This window comes from Centroberyx gerrardi, chromosome 6 (genome assembly GCF_048128805.1).
Source record: "Centroberyx gerrardi isolate f3 chromosome 6, fCenGer3.hap1.cur.20231027, whole genome shotgun sequence".
Classification (NCBI taxonomy): Eukaryota; Metazoa; Chordata; class Actinopteri; order Beryciformes; family Berycidae; genus Centroberyx; species Centroberyx gerrardi.
This window is the reverse complement of record NC_136002.1, coordinates 10,096,716-10,109,807: the sequence shown is the minus strand read 5'-3', so window position 1 is coordinate 10,109,807 and position 13,092 is coordinate 10,096,716. Positions and strand designations below refer to the sequence as shown.

The following is a 13,092-nucleotide window of genomic DNA, read 5'->3' as shown; positions in this document are numbered from 1 at the left end:
GGGTGTAATCAATACATGAAACAATTCAGATAGATGTAGTACTTGATCTCTCTATCTCGCTCTCTGTCAAACACACACGCATATGCACACACATACACACACACACACACACACACACACACACACACGCTACTTGGATCATTAGATAAACATGATGACTGTGTAGATCTAATTACGGTTGAATCAACCGTAATTAGCAATGCAAATCCGAATGCAAGCAGGATTATAGATTATATGCACTAGGAAGGTACATCTTGTGCTAGTTTGGATGTGGATGTGGAGCATGATCTGCCCTATTTTTGCGTAGTACATTGGCTTACAACTACTTCATCTTAGCTTCAGGTGATAGAGGCTTAAAGGCAGGATGTATACAAAACCTCACAGGTTGGTATGGGTGTACACTCCCATATATCGGTGCAATATTGACCGTTCACAGATATATCGGTATTTGAATTTGTTCCACTAATAATGCAGCAATAAGATCAGCAAAAAATGTTCTCAGCACAATGACTTACGATCGATTTTAAGGTTTTCACATTTAATGTACACTAGACATTTGAGAAGAAATCCAATTTTGGTAACACTTTACAATAAGGGTCACTAAGTTAAGGGTTAGTTAATGCTTAATAAGCATTAACTAACCCTTAATTAACAGTTAACTAATGTGTAATTTACTAATGGTGTTCATGTTAACTAAGGTATTAATTTATATATTATTTAATAGTTTATAAAGCTGACTATTAAATAATGTATAAATTAATACCTTAGTTAACATGAACACCATTAGTAAATGATTACCAGACACATTAGTTAACTGTTAATTAAGGGTTAGTTAATGCTTATTAAGCATTAACTAACCCTTAACTTAGTGACCCTTATTGTAAAGTGTTACCCCAATTTTAAAGAAATATATATGTGTGAAGTGGGCGGCGCTGAGGCTTCACAGCAAGGGTTTGTGTGGGTTTCCTCCGGGGGGCTTCGGTTTCCTCCAGCAGTTCAAAGACATGCATGTCAGGTGAATTGGAAACTTGAGTGAGTGTGAGAGTGACTGTCTGTCTATCTGTGTTAGCTCTGTGATGGACTGGCAACCTGTCCAGGGTGTTTCCCTGCCAAGTTCTACCCAATGCATGCTGGGATAGTATGTTCAGTAACAATAATACCTCAAAAGAAGTTTGTGATTGTGTCAGTACTGATGGATGTATCTTGACATCAGATCCAAAAACAGTATATTAGTCAGATCCTAATTCCTGCACATGTAGCCGTATTAAAGGTCCTACTTTTTGCACAGTGCTGCTGCACTGTGTCTTACTCTATCCATAAAAGGAAGACTTTGGACAAAGCTACAGTTCAAATGCAGGATAAATACAGGCTAAGGAGGGGCTAACAACAACCACTATTTCCAAAAATCCTTTAAAAGCCTTTTTATGACTCTGGAGTGTCGCTGCTGCCATGTGTTTGTAGTTCTTGACAGTGAGCCAAGCCAAAGTGTCATACAAACCGGCACGCCTGCCATATGTTCCTAGCAGCCACTATTTACTGTATGACATGAATGAAGGGCACATTGTGTATAATACAATATAGTAATTAACAGTTGTGCTGCAGCCACAACAGTTTGGCTTAGTGGGAAATTCTGCCGCACATGTTCTGTGTGCCAGCTTGGAGCCAGAGCTTTGAATCCAATTTGAACTTGTGATTTCATTTCACTTCCTTGATGCCAACCAAAACAAACATAACGATATTAATCCAAAAATAAAAAAAGATGAAATTTGACTGTGCAGTGCAGTGTGTGACATTCTCATTTCTCCTTTATCCATCAAGTCACAGTGGAGAACAGAGAGCATGTAAGTTACAGGGAGCCTCTCCTGGTACTTGTGAGTCAGTCTCTTTATGCCTGTTAACATGACAAAGTTATCCATTCTTTCCACTTCATTGGTGACAGAGGGAGCAGAGCCTGCGTAGTTAACATCAACAGAAAAATACAAAATAGGCTAGATGTTTTGATTTGATTCTCTGACAATCTAGGAATAATGAGGCACAGGGGACCACCTCTGTCTGTTACCCTTACTGACTGTTTTTCTCATTGGCTCCTTTTATTTCCTGCGTGTCACTCTCTGTCTGTTTCCTCTGTTTTCCTGCGTCATGCTGCATCTACCTCACTCCCCCAGTCCGCAGCATTCATTCTCACTTCTCCTTCCCCTCCCTCCCTCTCTCTCTCTCTCTCCCCCATCCCCCCCCCCCCCCTCTCTTTTTATCCTCCTTACCATGATATTACAAATGCTATTTAGAGTAGTGATTTTGGAGTATCATGAATGCATACATTGTCATCCAGCCCTCGCTCCACCGTTCCCTCTCTCGACTCACTCTTACCCACTTTGTGACTTTTACTCCCTAACTCCTTTCCTCGTCCCCTCCCTTCTCTCTCAGTATATGTTCCCCCTTCCCTCCCTGGGTGGGAGTCAGTTGCCGTGACGTAGCTGTTGTTTTATTACCACAGAGACGGGCTAGACAGCAAGGACAGCAGCTCGCTTTCTCCCCCCTCTCTCTCTCTCTCTCTGTCTCTCTCATGGACACACACAATTTTCCTCTGCAAACAGCATCTCTGTATGAGTGTGTGAGACAGAGAAGGAGATAGGTGTTGTCCTTGTGTCCATACAGCAGAGCTATAGAGCCGCACAGCGGGGATCGGCCCTGGGGACGGTGGTCTGAACAAGCTTTTCCTCTTCACAGATGGAAAACAACAAGGTGTCCTCCTCAGGCCGGTCCCACTATAACTGCGGTTGGAACAAAACCCACCTCTTAAATTACTTTGCTCTCAATAATGAACTCTGTCAAGCACTCTCCCTTGCACAAACCTTGTTCTATTCTATTCTGTTCTATTCTATTCTGTTTTCCAGTTTCGTACTCTCCCAGTCTGTTTTGGCATCTAATGCTTCTTCAAACATGGTCCACCCTTGACTTCTGCGAGCTAACATACCTCAACATTACAGACACAGGGGGAGACAGTGGTGCATTGTGTGAATGCTGAGCCCATGGAAAGAACTGGCCAGTGTGCTTGGGTTTTGCTCTGGGATGAATAGAGCTTGGCTCTGCCTAACATGGTTTTTAGGGTTTGGGTTTGGGTTTGGCCTGCAGCTGCTAATGGGGACTCTGGTCTGCTTGGGCCGTGACTTTCCACCTTCCTCTGGGTCTCTGTGAACCTCGCAGCCATTAGGGATTAACGAGAGGGAATGAGAGACAAAGTGAGAGAGGGGAATATTGACATTGATTCAATTCAAGGAGGGATAGGGACAGAAGCTGTTTTTCCTTCTCTCACTCTTCCTTTTCCCGTTTCATTACCTCTCATGGCGGCGCTGCTATACTGGGATCTGTTGCTGCACGCTCACACTGTTGCGCACATTAATAAAGTGTGTGGTTGTGTGTGAGCGTGCTGCTTCCACCCACTTGACGCGATTACATCAGAAAACGGCGAGTGAGCCATAATGGTTCCAGCTAATGAAAGGAAAGAAGGGGTGTATTCGTTTCACGTAAACACTCAATTACAACCCTCATTTTGTCCGTCCTTCCATACTTGGGCTGCACCTCCGAACGCTGAGTCTGAAGAGGTCAGCTGAAGCTTTCTGCTCCGGTCGAAATACAATCTTTGGTTTAATTCAAGAGCAAACATTTGAATTTGATTTGTTGGCATTGCGGCTTTCATGCTGGCAAGCACAGGCTTTATTGGTGTGACACTGGAAAGATATTCTCATGGAACGGTAGCGCTATACTTATTCTTGGTAACATGAATGACACATATTAACACCCAGACAATGTGACAAGGTGATATCTGATATTTAGAATCAGAATAAGGATACATTTGATCATCAAGTATATGATGAGTTTACAAAAATGTTTCCAAAATACTATGTATCCCTTCCTAAATGGTGGATATGTCATATTGGAACTGTACAGGAATCTGTCTTGGTGGCATATTGACAGACATATTAATAGGTTTCACACATAGACCTTACAAAGGACAACAGGACCTCACATAAGCGTGCAAATGGACAAGATATAGGCAATAGACTATATATATAAATGACTCTCTACATATACACATCCAACATTCACATTCTGCAGTTGTGTGCTTGAGCAGCGTGGCAGACAGCAGAGGGAGAGAGAGAGTCTAGTGAGTGACCGATGTGTCCTCGTGGCTTTTGCGGTTTTAATGTCCTCTCTGCAGTCCCGAAGCAGGGCTAGAGGAGGATTTTGGAGAAGTCCTTAGGGGGTTAGAGCACCTCCGCTCCATTCTCTCTTTCATTACCTTACAAACTTGACTTGATCTTGTGGAATATTAGTCGCTGCAACAGCCAGCAAGATATTCAATGCCAGATGAAGCACCATATGTGAACTTATTTACTTTCGGAAGCCTCCGGATTTCATAAGAATAGATGACTGGCTTTCTGTCCCTCGGGTCTATAGCTCTCGCCACCTAATCTTTCCTCTGTCTCCTGGTGACAACTAAACCTTTAACATCTGGAATCATTAATGTGCACTCATGCTCCCATGTAGAGAGGATGAGGGACAATGAGGAGAAGAGGCTCCCAGCCCCACAGGACTTCTCCTAAAGCCTCCTCTTGACTGCCTGTGGGACGGCAGAGAGCATATTAAAACAGCAGAAAGCCATCTGACACCTCACTGCATAATTCTTCTAATACCTGCTGGCTCACAGGCTTCAGAACTTTAAATAACAGTTATACAAAGTTAATTTAAAAACATAGGACTTAGATTGACTGTGTTGGAATCACTGTATGGCTCTAGGTTACACAACATGTCACTGAATATATCAAACTAGACTGAAGGTGACTAACTAAACCGTAGCTACCCATTGTGTGGTCTTGTCGCTAGTCACCTGCCGCTGGTGTGTGAAAACCTTGTAATGCTGGATAAAATAAGGCCATATTAGGGCAAAATTAGATACAAGATTTTGATTAAACATCAGCAGATCTCTCACCAGTCTTTTATTCAGTGTTTTCAGAGACTGATCAGTATTAACTGTTCAGTTCAGCTAGCTGTTCAGAGTTAGCTGTTCAGTGTTTGCTTTTTATGTAGCTTTTCATGTTGATGATCAGTTAGTTGTTAAGTTAGATGTTCAGTGTTAGCTGCTCAGAATTAGCTGTTCTGTTAGCTCTTCATTTAGCTGCTCAGCTGTTCAGAGTTAGCTGTTCAGTTAGCTTTTCATCAACATGTTATCACACAAATACGTGAAATGAACACAAACTTTGAAACGCAGATTTACGTGCTGTGGACATGTATTATGTAAAAATAATGTTCCTCCACCACAAATTGAAGTACGCTCCAAAGGTTGGCTGATGGTTTACTCACAATGGTTAACTCAACCTTAACCTTTGGTTAAGATTCAACCTTAACCTTTGGTTAAGGTTGAATTAAAGGTTATGATTCGACAGCTAAAACAACTTGGTTTAGGTTAGGGAAAGGCTTTGGTCATGGTTAAATAAGAAAAACTCACGGTATAAATGTCAAAACGCTGGGAATTGAACTCTGGTCGCCGACATCGAAAAGCTATGCATACGCCCATCCACCACCCCAACCACAACATTTACTTGCCTAAAGTGAACTGTTATCTAACCTTTTCACATGACAAACAGGTGAAAATGGTGTGTCCAATTTGTGCTGCTTGTCGCATAATCTACATTGTGGTATTATCACATAATACAGTTTGTCTGGGAGCAATGCAATGTTCACATATTTCATGTGTTTCAAAGATTGTGCTCATTTTATGACATTTTATGAGACTGTGTTGGTTTACGCTGTTCAGTGTTAGCTGTTCATTTAGCTGTTAGCTGTTCAGAGCGAGAGATCACTCTTTGTCCTCATCTTGTCTTTCTTACCCAGTCGTCCTGTATCCATTCTTCAAGGGGGGGTGACGGTGCATCAGTCAAATCAAGTTACAGTCAAAATGGATTGCGTTATCCAATGAAGCGGGGTGACCTTTGATAATATAAAATTTGAAACACTTTGGTGGTCATCATTGTCGATAAACGTCAACCTTGTTCCTCATCTTGTCTTCTTCTCTCCAGGAAACAGGAGCTGCTGACCATCTCCAACGTCCCTCTGGGAGAATGTCCCCCCTCACCACCCCGCACTGCACCACCCAGCATGAAGGTAGGACACACACACACACACACACACACACACACACACACACACACACACACACAGTATGTAGGTGTGTAAAATGATATGGTCTTGGGCTTTGTATCTAGGGTTTTGGATAAGTAAAATCAATAAGTAAACCAAGATTCATACTCACATGAACACACACACACACACACACACATATAAAGGTGTATACACAGACATTATGGAGGTATGTACACATGCATGCAAACACAAACACACTTTATTGATTTACTGACTTTCCCATTGACATATTTTGCCCTTTTAAGGACCTTTAGGCCTATTAGACGATGCATTGATTCAGATTATCCTCATTGAGAAACCCCTTTAGCAAGCAAAGCAGCCCAGAGACAAATGACAGTGTCACAAGAACAAGAACAAACAAACACTTCACAACATAACCTGATTTAAAACGAAGAAGTAAGGACTTTAAAAGCTGTTGGCACTGTGTTTCATGACATGTCGCATTACAGTGGGTGTTGTTTTTTATTCATGGTCTTGTCTCCCTTCTACTTTCTTTCTTTATGTTCTGGTGAGCTGTATTTTTAAAGACAATGGGCCTTCAAAGTTGCAAAAAAGTACATTTTCACTGTAGAACTGTCTAAATATCTATGTAGATTTACCTATACCTAAAATTTATTTAGCCAAATGAGTTTTTATGTAGGGCTTTAACTCTACACTATACAGCTTGGATGCCTTTTCTTCTTGCTGTTTAATAAGTCATAGAAACTCAAGTGAGGGCAGCCTCCAATATCAGTGAGATGCTCCCTTGTTTGTTTTCATTATTGCCATCACGGAGAATAGATGGGGAGGGTATTGCGTGAATTGAACGCTACTCTTCACAGTTTGGCTGTGACCGCTCCTCCACGCTTGGAGTCATGCAATCTTTTTGTCAACGGTAGCTGGATTTAAACCCTGTTATTTGTTGAGCTGCCCTCATGTGGGGCGGGAGGCAGAAGGCGAGACGGCACAGGATGCAAAGCTGATGCAGGAATTCAAATGTGCTCTTCTTGGTGTGTGCCTTTCAGTTGTATTTGTCTCCACCACTATACTTTAAATCTCTAGCACAGAAGCAAAGAGTATAACGAGTAGGAATCTTGATTGATTGTCCCCAATAGACATTTGGTGTCATAAGCGTGACACCATTAGGGTCAAATGACTAGGCTAAATTTCCACCCCAGACTCTAGTTTTTCTTCTCTAATTGAAGTTTACTTGAGTTTAGAGAACTAACCTTGGTCCTAGTGTTGTTGATAGATTGAAAAATCTGACTCAGACGATCAGGTGGCAGGTGGAATATATTTGTCCAGATCCAGGAACTTTCCTCATGCCAGAAAAAGCTGTGTCATATGAAAGGCAATTGGATTATCCACTGAACTAATAATATTTAAATTTTAGATTGTTTCTGACCAATCACAGTAGCAAAGAGTTTCATGTAACCTGTAGCTGCTTCACTCTCAAGGGTGTCATGTATTGTAAACACAGGCTAATTGCATCCTGACCACAAAGGAAACTTTAGCCAGACCCATGAATTGACAAATTCAAAATGGTAGGTGGATTTAGAGCGAAACCAAAAATGTGGAGTTCAGGGAGCTGCCTCTGCATATAAGAATAAGAAGAGCAGGAATAAACAATCAATCTGTAGCAGAAAATTTATTTCAGTCGGTGCCACATTTATTCATGAAGTGATACACTATGTGTGGTGGTGGCATAGGTATCGCTCAATTTTGTACTCTATGTATAGAACAAGCATTTATTATTGTGTACGTGAGATTCCTCGGTGTGATCTTTTCAGACATTCATTACTCACACTGTGTTGCACTGTACTGCAGCTGAAGAATTTTTCATTTTTCCTCTGGCATGATAAAAGGGTGGTACGTTTTTGCAGGGAGGCAGATTAGCAGGGTGATATACAGGAAATAGATGGCTCCTCTAGGAGGGAGCCACTCTCTACAGTATGTCACCTTGAACTAAGCCAGCTTTATTGAATCTGCAAGAAGACGACACAGAGCGAGATAGGAGAGGAGAGGAGAGTTCGATAGCTTATGGTAAGAGAGAGGGAGTGAGTGAGTGACGGATTGATTGACTGACTGAGCAGAAAACATGGTCAGGACAAGATGTGGGATCTATGAGAGAGAAATGTTACTGCAAGCCAGAGGACATCGAATTATGTCCTGGGTGTGTGGCTGATTTCTGGTAATTAGCAATCTCCTAGCCTCCATTTTCCCAGTGAGGTAGTGGGGTCTAATGGTTGGATATTCATCATCGTTGTCACACTGGTACAGTAGACGTGAAACTTATAATTAATTATAATCACAGTCCACATCAACTCAGCCATAAGACTATGCAGCTTGAGCTGTAATGTGTGAGGATTCAGCAGCCTAAAAATAAACAAGTTGAAGAAATGCATTGACTTTCTGGCAAATTATGTCTTTCATTAACTTAACTTAGCATTGTGCAAAGAGAATACTGATCACAGTTTCACATGTCCATTATTTATTAGGTGGTTGTGGCACATGTGAATGCAAGTGCAAGCTAGTACACTTATTTATTAGAGGCGGAACAGTATGTGTCAAAAAAAACATCTCATTTGGTATGCCACCTTCAGATTGGGATGCAAAAATGAGTTTAATCATGGCTTCTCATTTGAATAACTCTAGCCTAATAGCTAAACCACAAGTGGGCTGTATGCTAGCATTTTCATAAGCCAGCAATGATGTCATGTCAAGTGAGCTTTCACTGTTTAATTACTACCTAAACCACTGAACATTTTAATTCTACAACTGTATGCTACTTGGCTATGATAGATTCGGCTTCTTTAATCAATGTAGCTAGCTTGATGGTAGCAGCTGCTCTAACCATCAGACAGTACTATCCATCTTCACAAGCTATTTCAGATATGCCACTGCAATCCTCAGAAAGCTTTCTTAATTAATGTATATGAGGCCCTTAAACTAGCAGTTATGTCAAAAGATTTATTGTTTTAACAACCGGAGAGATTAATTTGTTGTGAAGCACCATTAAGAAGTAACAAACAGGCAATAACATTCGCTGACCTCCGCTCACATGTTCAACTAGTGTAGCAGTGCATTAAATCCTGATGCTCTTATCATGTCACCCTATTGCCGTGAGAAAAGGCTCGACCTGTCCATAGGGGATTTAAGCGTTTTTATTACTGAGTAGGCTACACTGAATTAACCTGACAGACTCCATTTCCATCTTCAATCTTCCTTTAGTAATTGTAACTCCTTGGGGCTGCTAGCTTATAACCTTATCTATTAAAAATGTCTATTCTGGTAAAGCTTCTGGCTGTTAAATGTTAAGTAATTATTTGTCAATGGAAAATTAATGCAGACTTTTTCAGCAGTGAAACTTTTCCCCACTGTTTGTGTATCATTCCGCCTCTACTAAATACACAAAATCACAGAGAAGCAGGTTGTACAAGAGTAAGTTGATCAAAGAGCTTTGCATCAGAAATATATTTCTTTATCTCAAGCTAGCTTATCCTCTGTTGTGTATCTGCTGGCTGATGTAGTCAAAAGGCAAAAATTGCACTAGCTTCTGATTACACAAATTAGATGTTGTTGCGACACAACACAGCTATTGGTACTGCCCTCCCAACACAATGGCCATAAAACTGAGCCTCCTGGGCGGCCACATGGCCATGGAAACAGGGCTCCTCTACACCTGGCACACCTATGAAGCAGACGGCTGGCACAAAGGGCTAGCATGAGGCTGGCACGGCTCTTACACCAGCTGTATGATACCCACATGGGATACCGGTCCCATTATCACCTGGGCTGCTGGAGCTGCTGCACATGATAGCATTGCAACTGGTTTGTGTGTGTGGTGTATGTGTGTGTGTGTCTGTCCTCACTTTAGGGGCTAGTTAAAGGAATAGTTCACCCAAAAATGAAAATTCTGTCATCATCTACTCACCCTCATGCCAAATGAAACACAGGTGAAATTTGTTAGTCCATATAACACACAGGGAGGTTGCCAGCACAACTTCGTAGCAGCCTTCTCCAAAACAACTGAAGTCAATGGGGACCAGTTCTTTAGAGTTCCAAAACAAAAACAGCCAAACAATCACACTGTGAATAGAAATACCTATACACCATTATTTGTTGCAAATCAATCAGCTGTAGTTAAGATTTGCACTAAATTATGGTGTAAATATAGGTCTTTTTGGAACTCTGAAGAACAGGTCCCCACTGACTTCAGTTGTTTTGGAGAACGCTGCTATGGAGTTGTGCTGGCAACCTCCCTGTGTGTTATATGGACAAACTTCACCTGTGTTTCAACTGGCATGAGGGTGAGTAGATGATGACAGAATTTTCATTTTTGGGTGAACTATTCCTTTAAGGACTGGGGTTTAGGGTCAAGGTTAGAATTAGGTTTAGGTTAGGTTAGGGTAACAGTTATGTAGTGGACAGAGTTAGGTTAGGTTAGGTTAGGGAATAAATCCTCAAAAGTATAGTGATACAAACTTGTGTGAGTCTACACAGGTAGGAGCGTTGGCATGTGTTTTTTTTGTCATTTTACATTATGCAATGACTCACACATCCTCTTCTTTCAAAGACACTGATGGAGAGACAAGTAAACGTAACTGAGATGGGACCTCAGGCCTGACGTGGGGCTTTGGTCAAAGTGTTTACGTGTGTGTGTGTGTGTGTGTGTGTGTGTGTTGTGGATATACAGACACACTGGAACAACCTGTTCTGTTTTAACAAGAAATTCAGTTTGCCGCCCGACTTGACTTACCTGTTTAAGCTTTAAGCATTAAATGGAAGGGCAAAATAGAGATAAAAAGCCAAGAGAGAGAGAGAGAGGGAGAGAGAGAGAGAGAGAGAGATGTGTATGTCTCAGACTGTACAGCAGAAAGCAAGGGAGAAGGAAGGAGTTTTGTACCGTAAATAGAAAGGAGAGGGGGAAAAAAGGGGGTGATCAGCAGGTCACTGTTCAGCTGTTTTATGGTTAAAGCCTCTGTAGTTGAGGTAAGTTTGCATACTATACATTTGACTCAAATAACAGCCATATCATTTGTTAGTGAGAAGAATTTGTCTAATGTTTTCATTCAAAATGTGTGGTTCAATGAGTATGTTTACATGCACACCAATGCTCCGACTACTGGGAGTAATCAGCTTAAGGCAATACTTCTATAATGGAACTGGAACAAACCCTTTGTAAGGAGGTGAATTATTTTTGCCATGGCACAAGATGTGTTCATCAGGAGCCAAATTCAGGTCAGTCAGTCCAGAAGTCATTCAAAGGGTGCTCTCTCACCTCGTATTGAGTGGTGACCACTCTTCCGGTGCTACAGTCTTGTTAAGCTTTGCAGCTGCAGTGGCAAATCTATGTGTGACAAAAAAATGCAACTAGATTGAGCTAGCAAAGCAGTTTTGTGTAACAGGTGTGGAATTTATTCATTTTGGGCAATGCTAACGATACATTTTGGCTACTATGATACTGAAAGACAGCTAAGTGTAGCAATACAGTAGAGTTATTCTTCTTGACAATACACTGGGTTAACCCTAGTGTTGCCCTAGTGTTGCCATAATCTGCATGGCATTGCTGTCCTGTAGACACCGCATCTCTCCAATTTTGCCATTTTGTATTTATTTTGTATTTTCAGCTGATATTGCTCCCACATGTAGAAAACATTTCACAACCACATTTCATAACCCAAAGGCCAAGCCAAAACATTATTGATCCATTGCAAAATGTGAAATATACATGTGTGTCAATGCGAATATCAATCAGTGTGGCAGAAACCTCTCTAAAGAAAATACTTCTCTGAAAGAGCAATGCTGCAGCGGCTGTACAAAGGGTGTATACTGTTCATATTCACGTGCCTGTGTCTGTTTATGCATCTGATAGCTAAGAGGTCAGAGCCCTCTTTCTCAGGCCCTCCCCTCCATCCTCCCTCCACCCCTCAGACCCCACTGTGGGCCTCTCCTCTACCCAGAGAAGGAGTCATGGTGTGGGCAAGAGAGCAAGCAGCGCTGACCTCTTTGGAACTCTGTGGATAAAATCCTCCATACATTGCTAGGACACTGCTAGGACAATGCTAACTTTGGCTGAGGTAATGTTATTTTGAACGAGCCTCTCTCATAATGCAGAACTGAACTGCACTGGACTAGAAAATGTGTTATCATACCTATCATATAGTCCTTTTCTGCTCTCCAAGCGACTATTACGGATTGATAACAAGGTTAGCATGGTGTTACTTGCTTTCATGTCTGTTTGGCTCAGCAGGACTGTAACAGAGACTTGTATCACAGGAGAATTGGAGCAGTTCCCAGTTCTCAGTGTGTATATTACACACTAATCACCTATAGTAAATTTACTTCAGTTTTTTATGTTCCCTCCCTCCAGTCTAACAGTTTGTATCTGTGCAGCTAGATTCTTTAATGTTTCCTTAATGTTGAAGTTAACAACCCAAAGCATTGGAACCACTTCCACTGCCACTGTCTGTGACATACAGTATATCATTACTTTCTGTGTGGCTGACTGTGTTCATGACTTTACATGAGTATCTGTGAATTCTACCAGGAAGTCAGTCTGTCAGCCAGGCAGGCAGGCAGGCAGGCAGTCTAATCTGCCTATGGTCTGTGGTGGCCCCAACGGGTTGCCATGGGAGATAAGAGATGCAGATGTTGTTGCTGGGCTAGACAGGGAGAGGGAGAGAGAGAGAGAGAGAGAGAGATGCAGAGAAAGAGAAAAAGAGGGGTAAAAAGAGAGTGAAAAGGGGTATGGCCAAGAATGAAAGATGAGGTCAGATAAAAGGAAGGAAGAGAGAAGAGACGAGATTACAGAGGGCAAAGAGAGAAGAGAGAGGGGATTAGCATAGTGACGGAGTGAAACAGCCGAGAGAAGAGAGATAGGAGAAAGCCGCAAGGATAGAAAAGTGGCAG

At 41.8% G+C, this 13,092-nt stretch overlaps 1 protein-coding gene across 4 annotated transcripts in view; it reads left to right on the top strand.

Moving 5' to 3' along the window:
* rap1gap2a (RAP1 GTPase activating protein 2a) overlaps positions 1-13,092 on the top strand; it is a 72,613-nt gene that overhangs the window by 40,771 nt on the left and 18,750 nt on the right. For 2 of the 4 annotated variants that reach the window (XM_078283989.1, XM_078283993.1), the window contains exon 3: positions 6,078-6,162. In XM_078283989.1, coding sequence (XP_078140115.1) covers positions 6,078-6,162 — 85 coding nt within the window. Of the gene's footprint in view, positions 1-6,077; positions 6,163-11,059; positions 11,173-12,168; positions 12,261-13,092 lie in introns of those variants that run through there. The other 2 variants (XM_078283990.1, XM_078283991.1) reach the window with 2 other exon arrangements.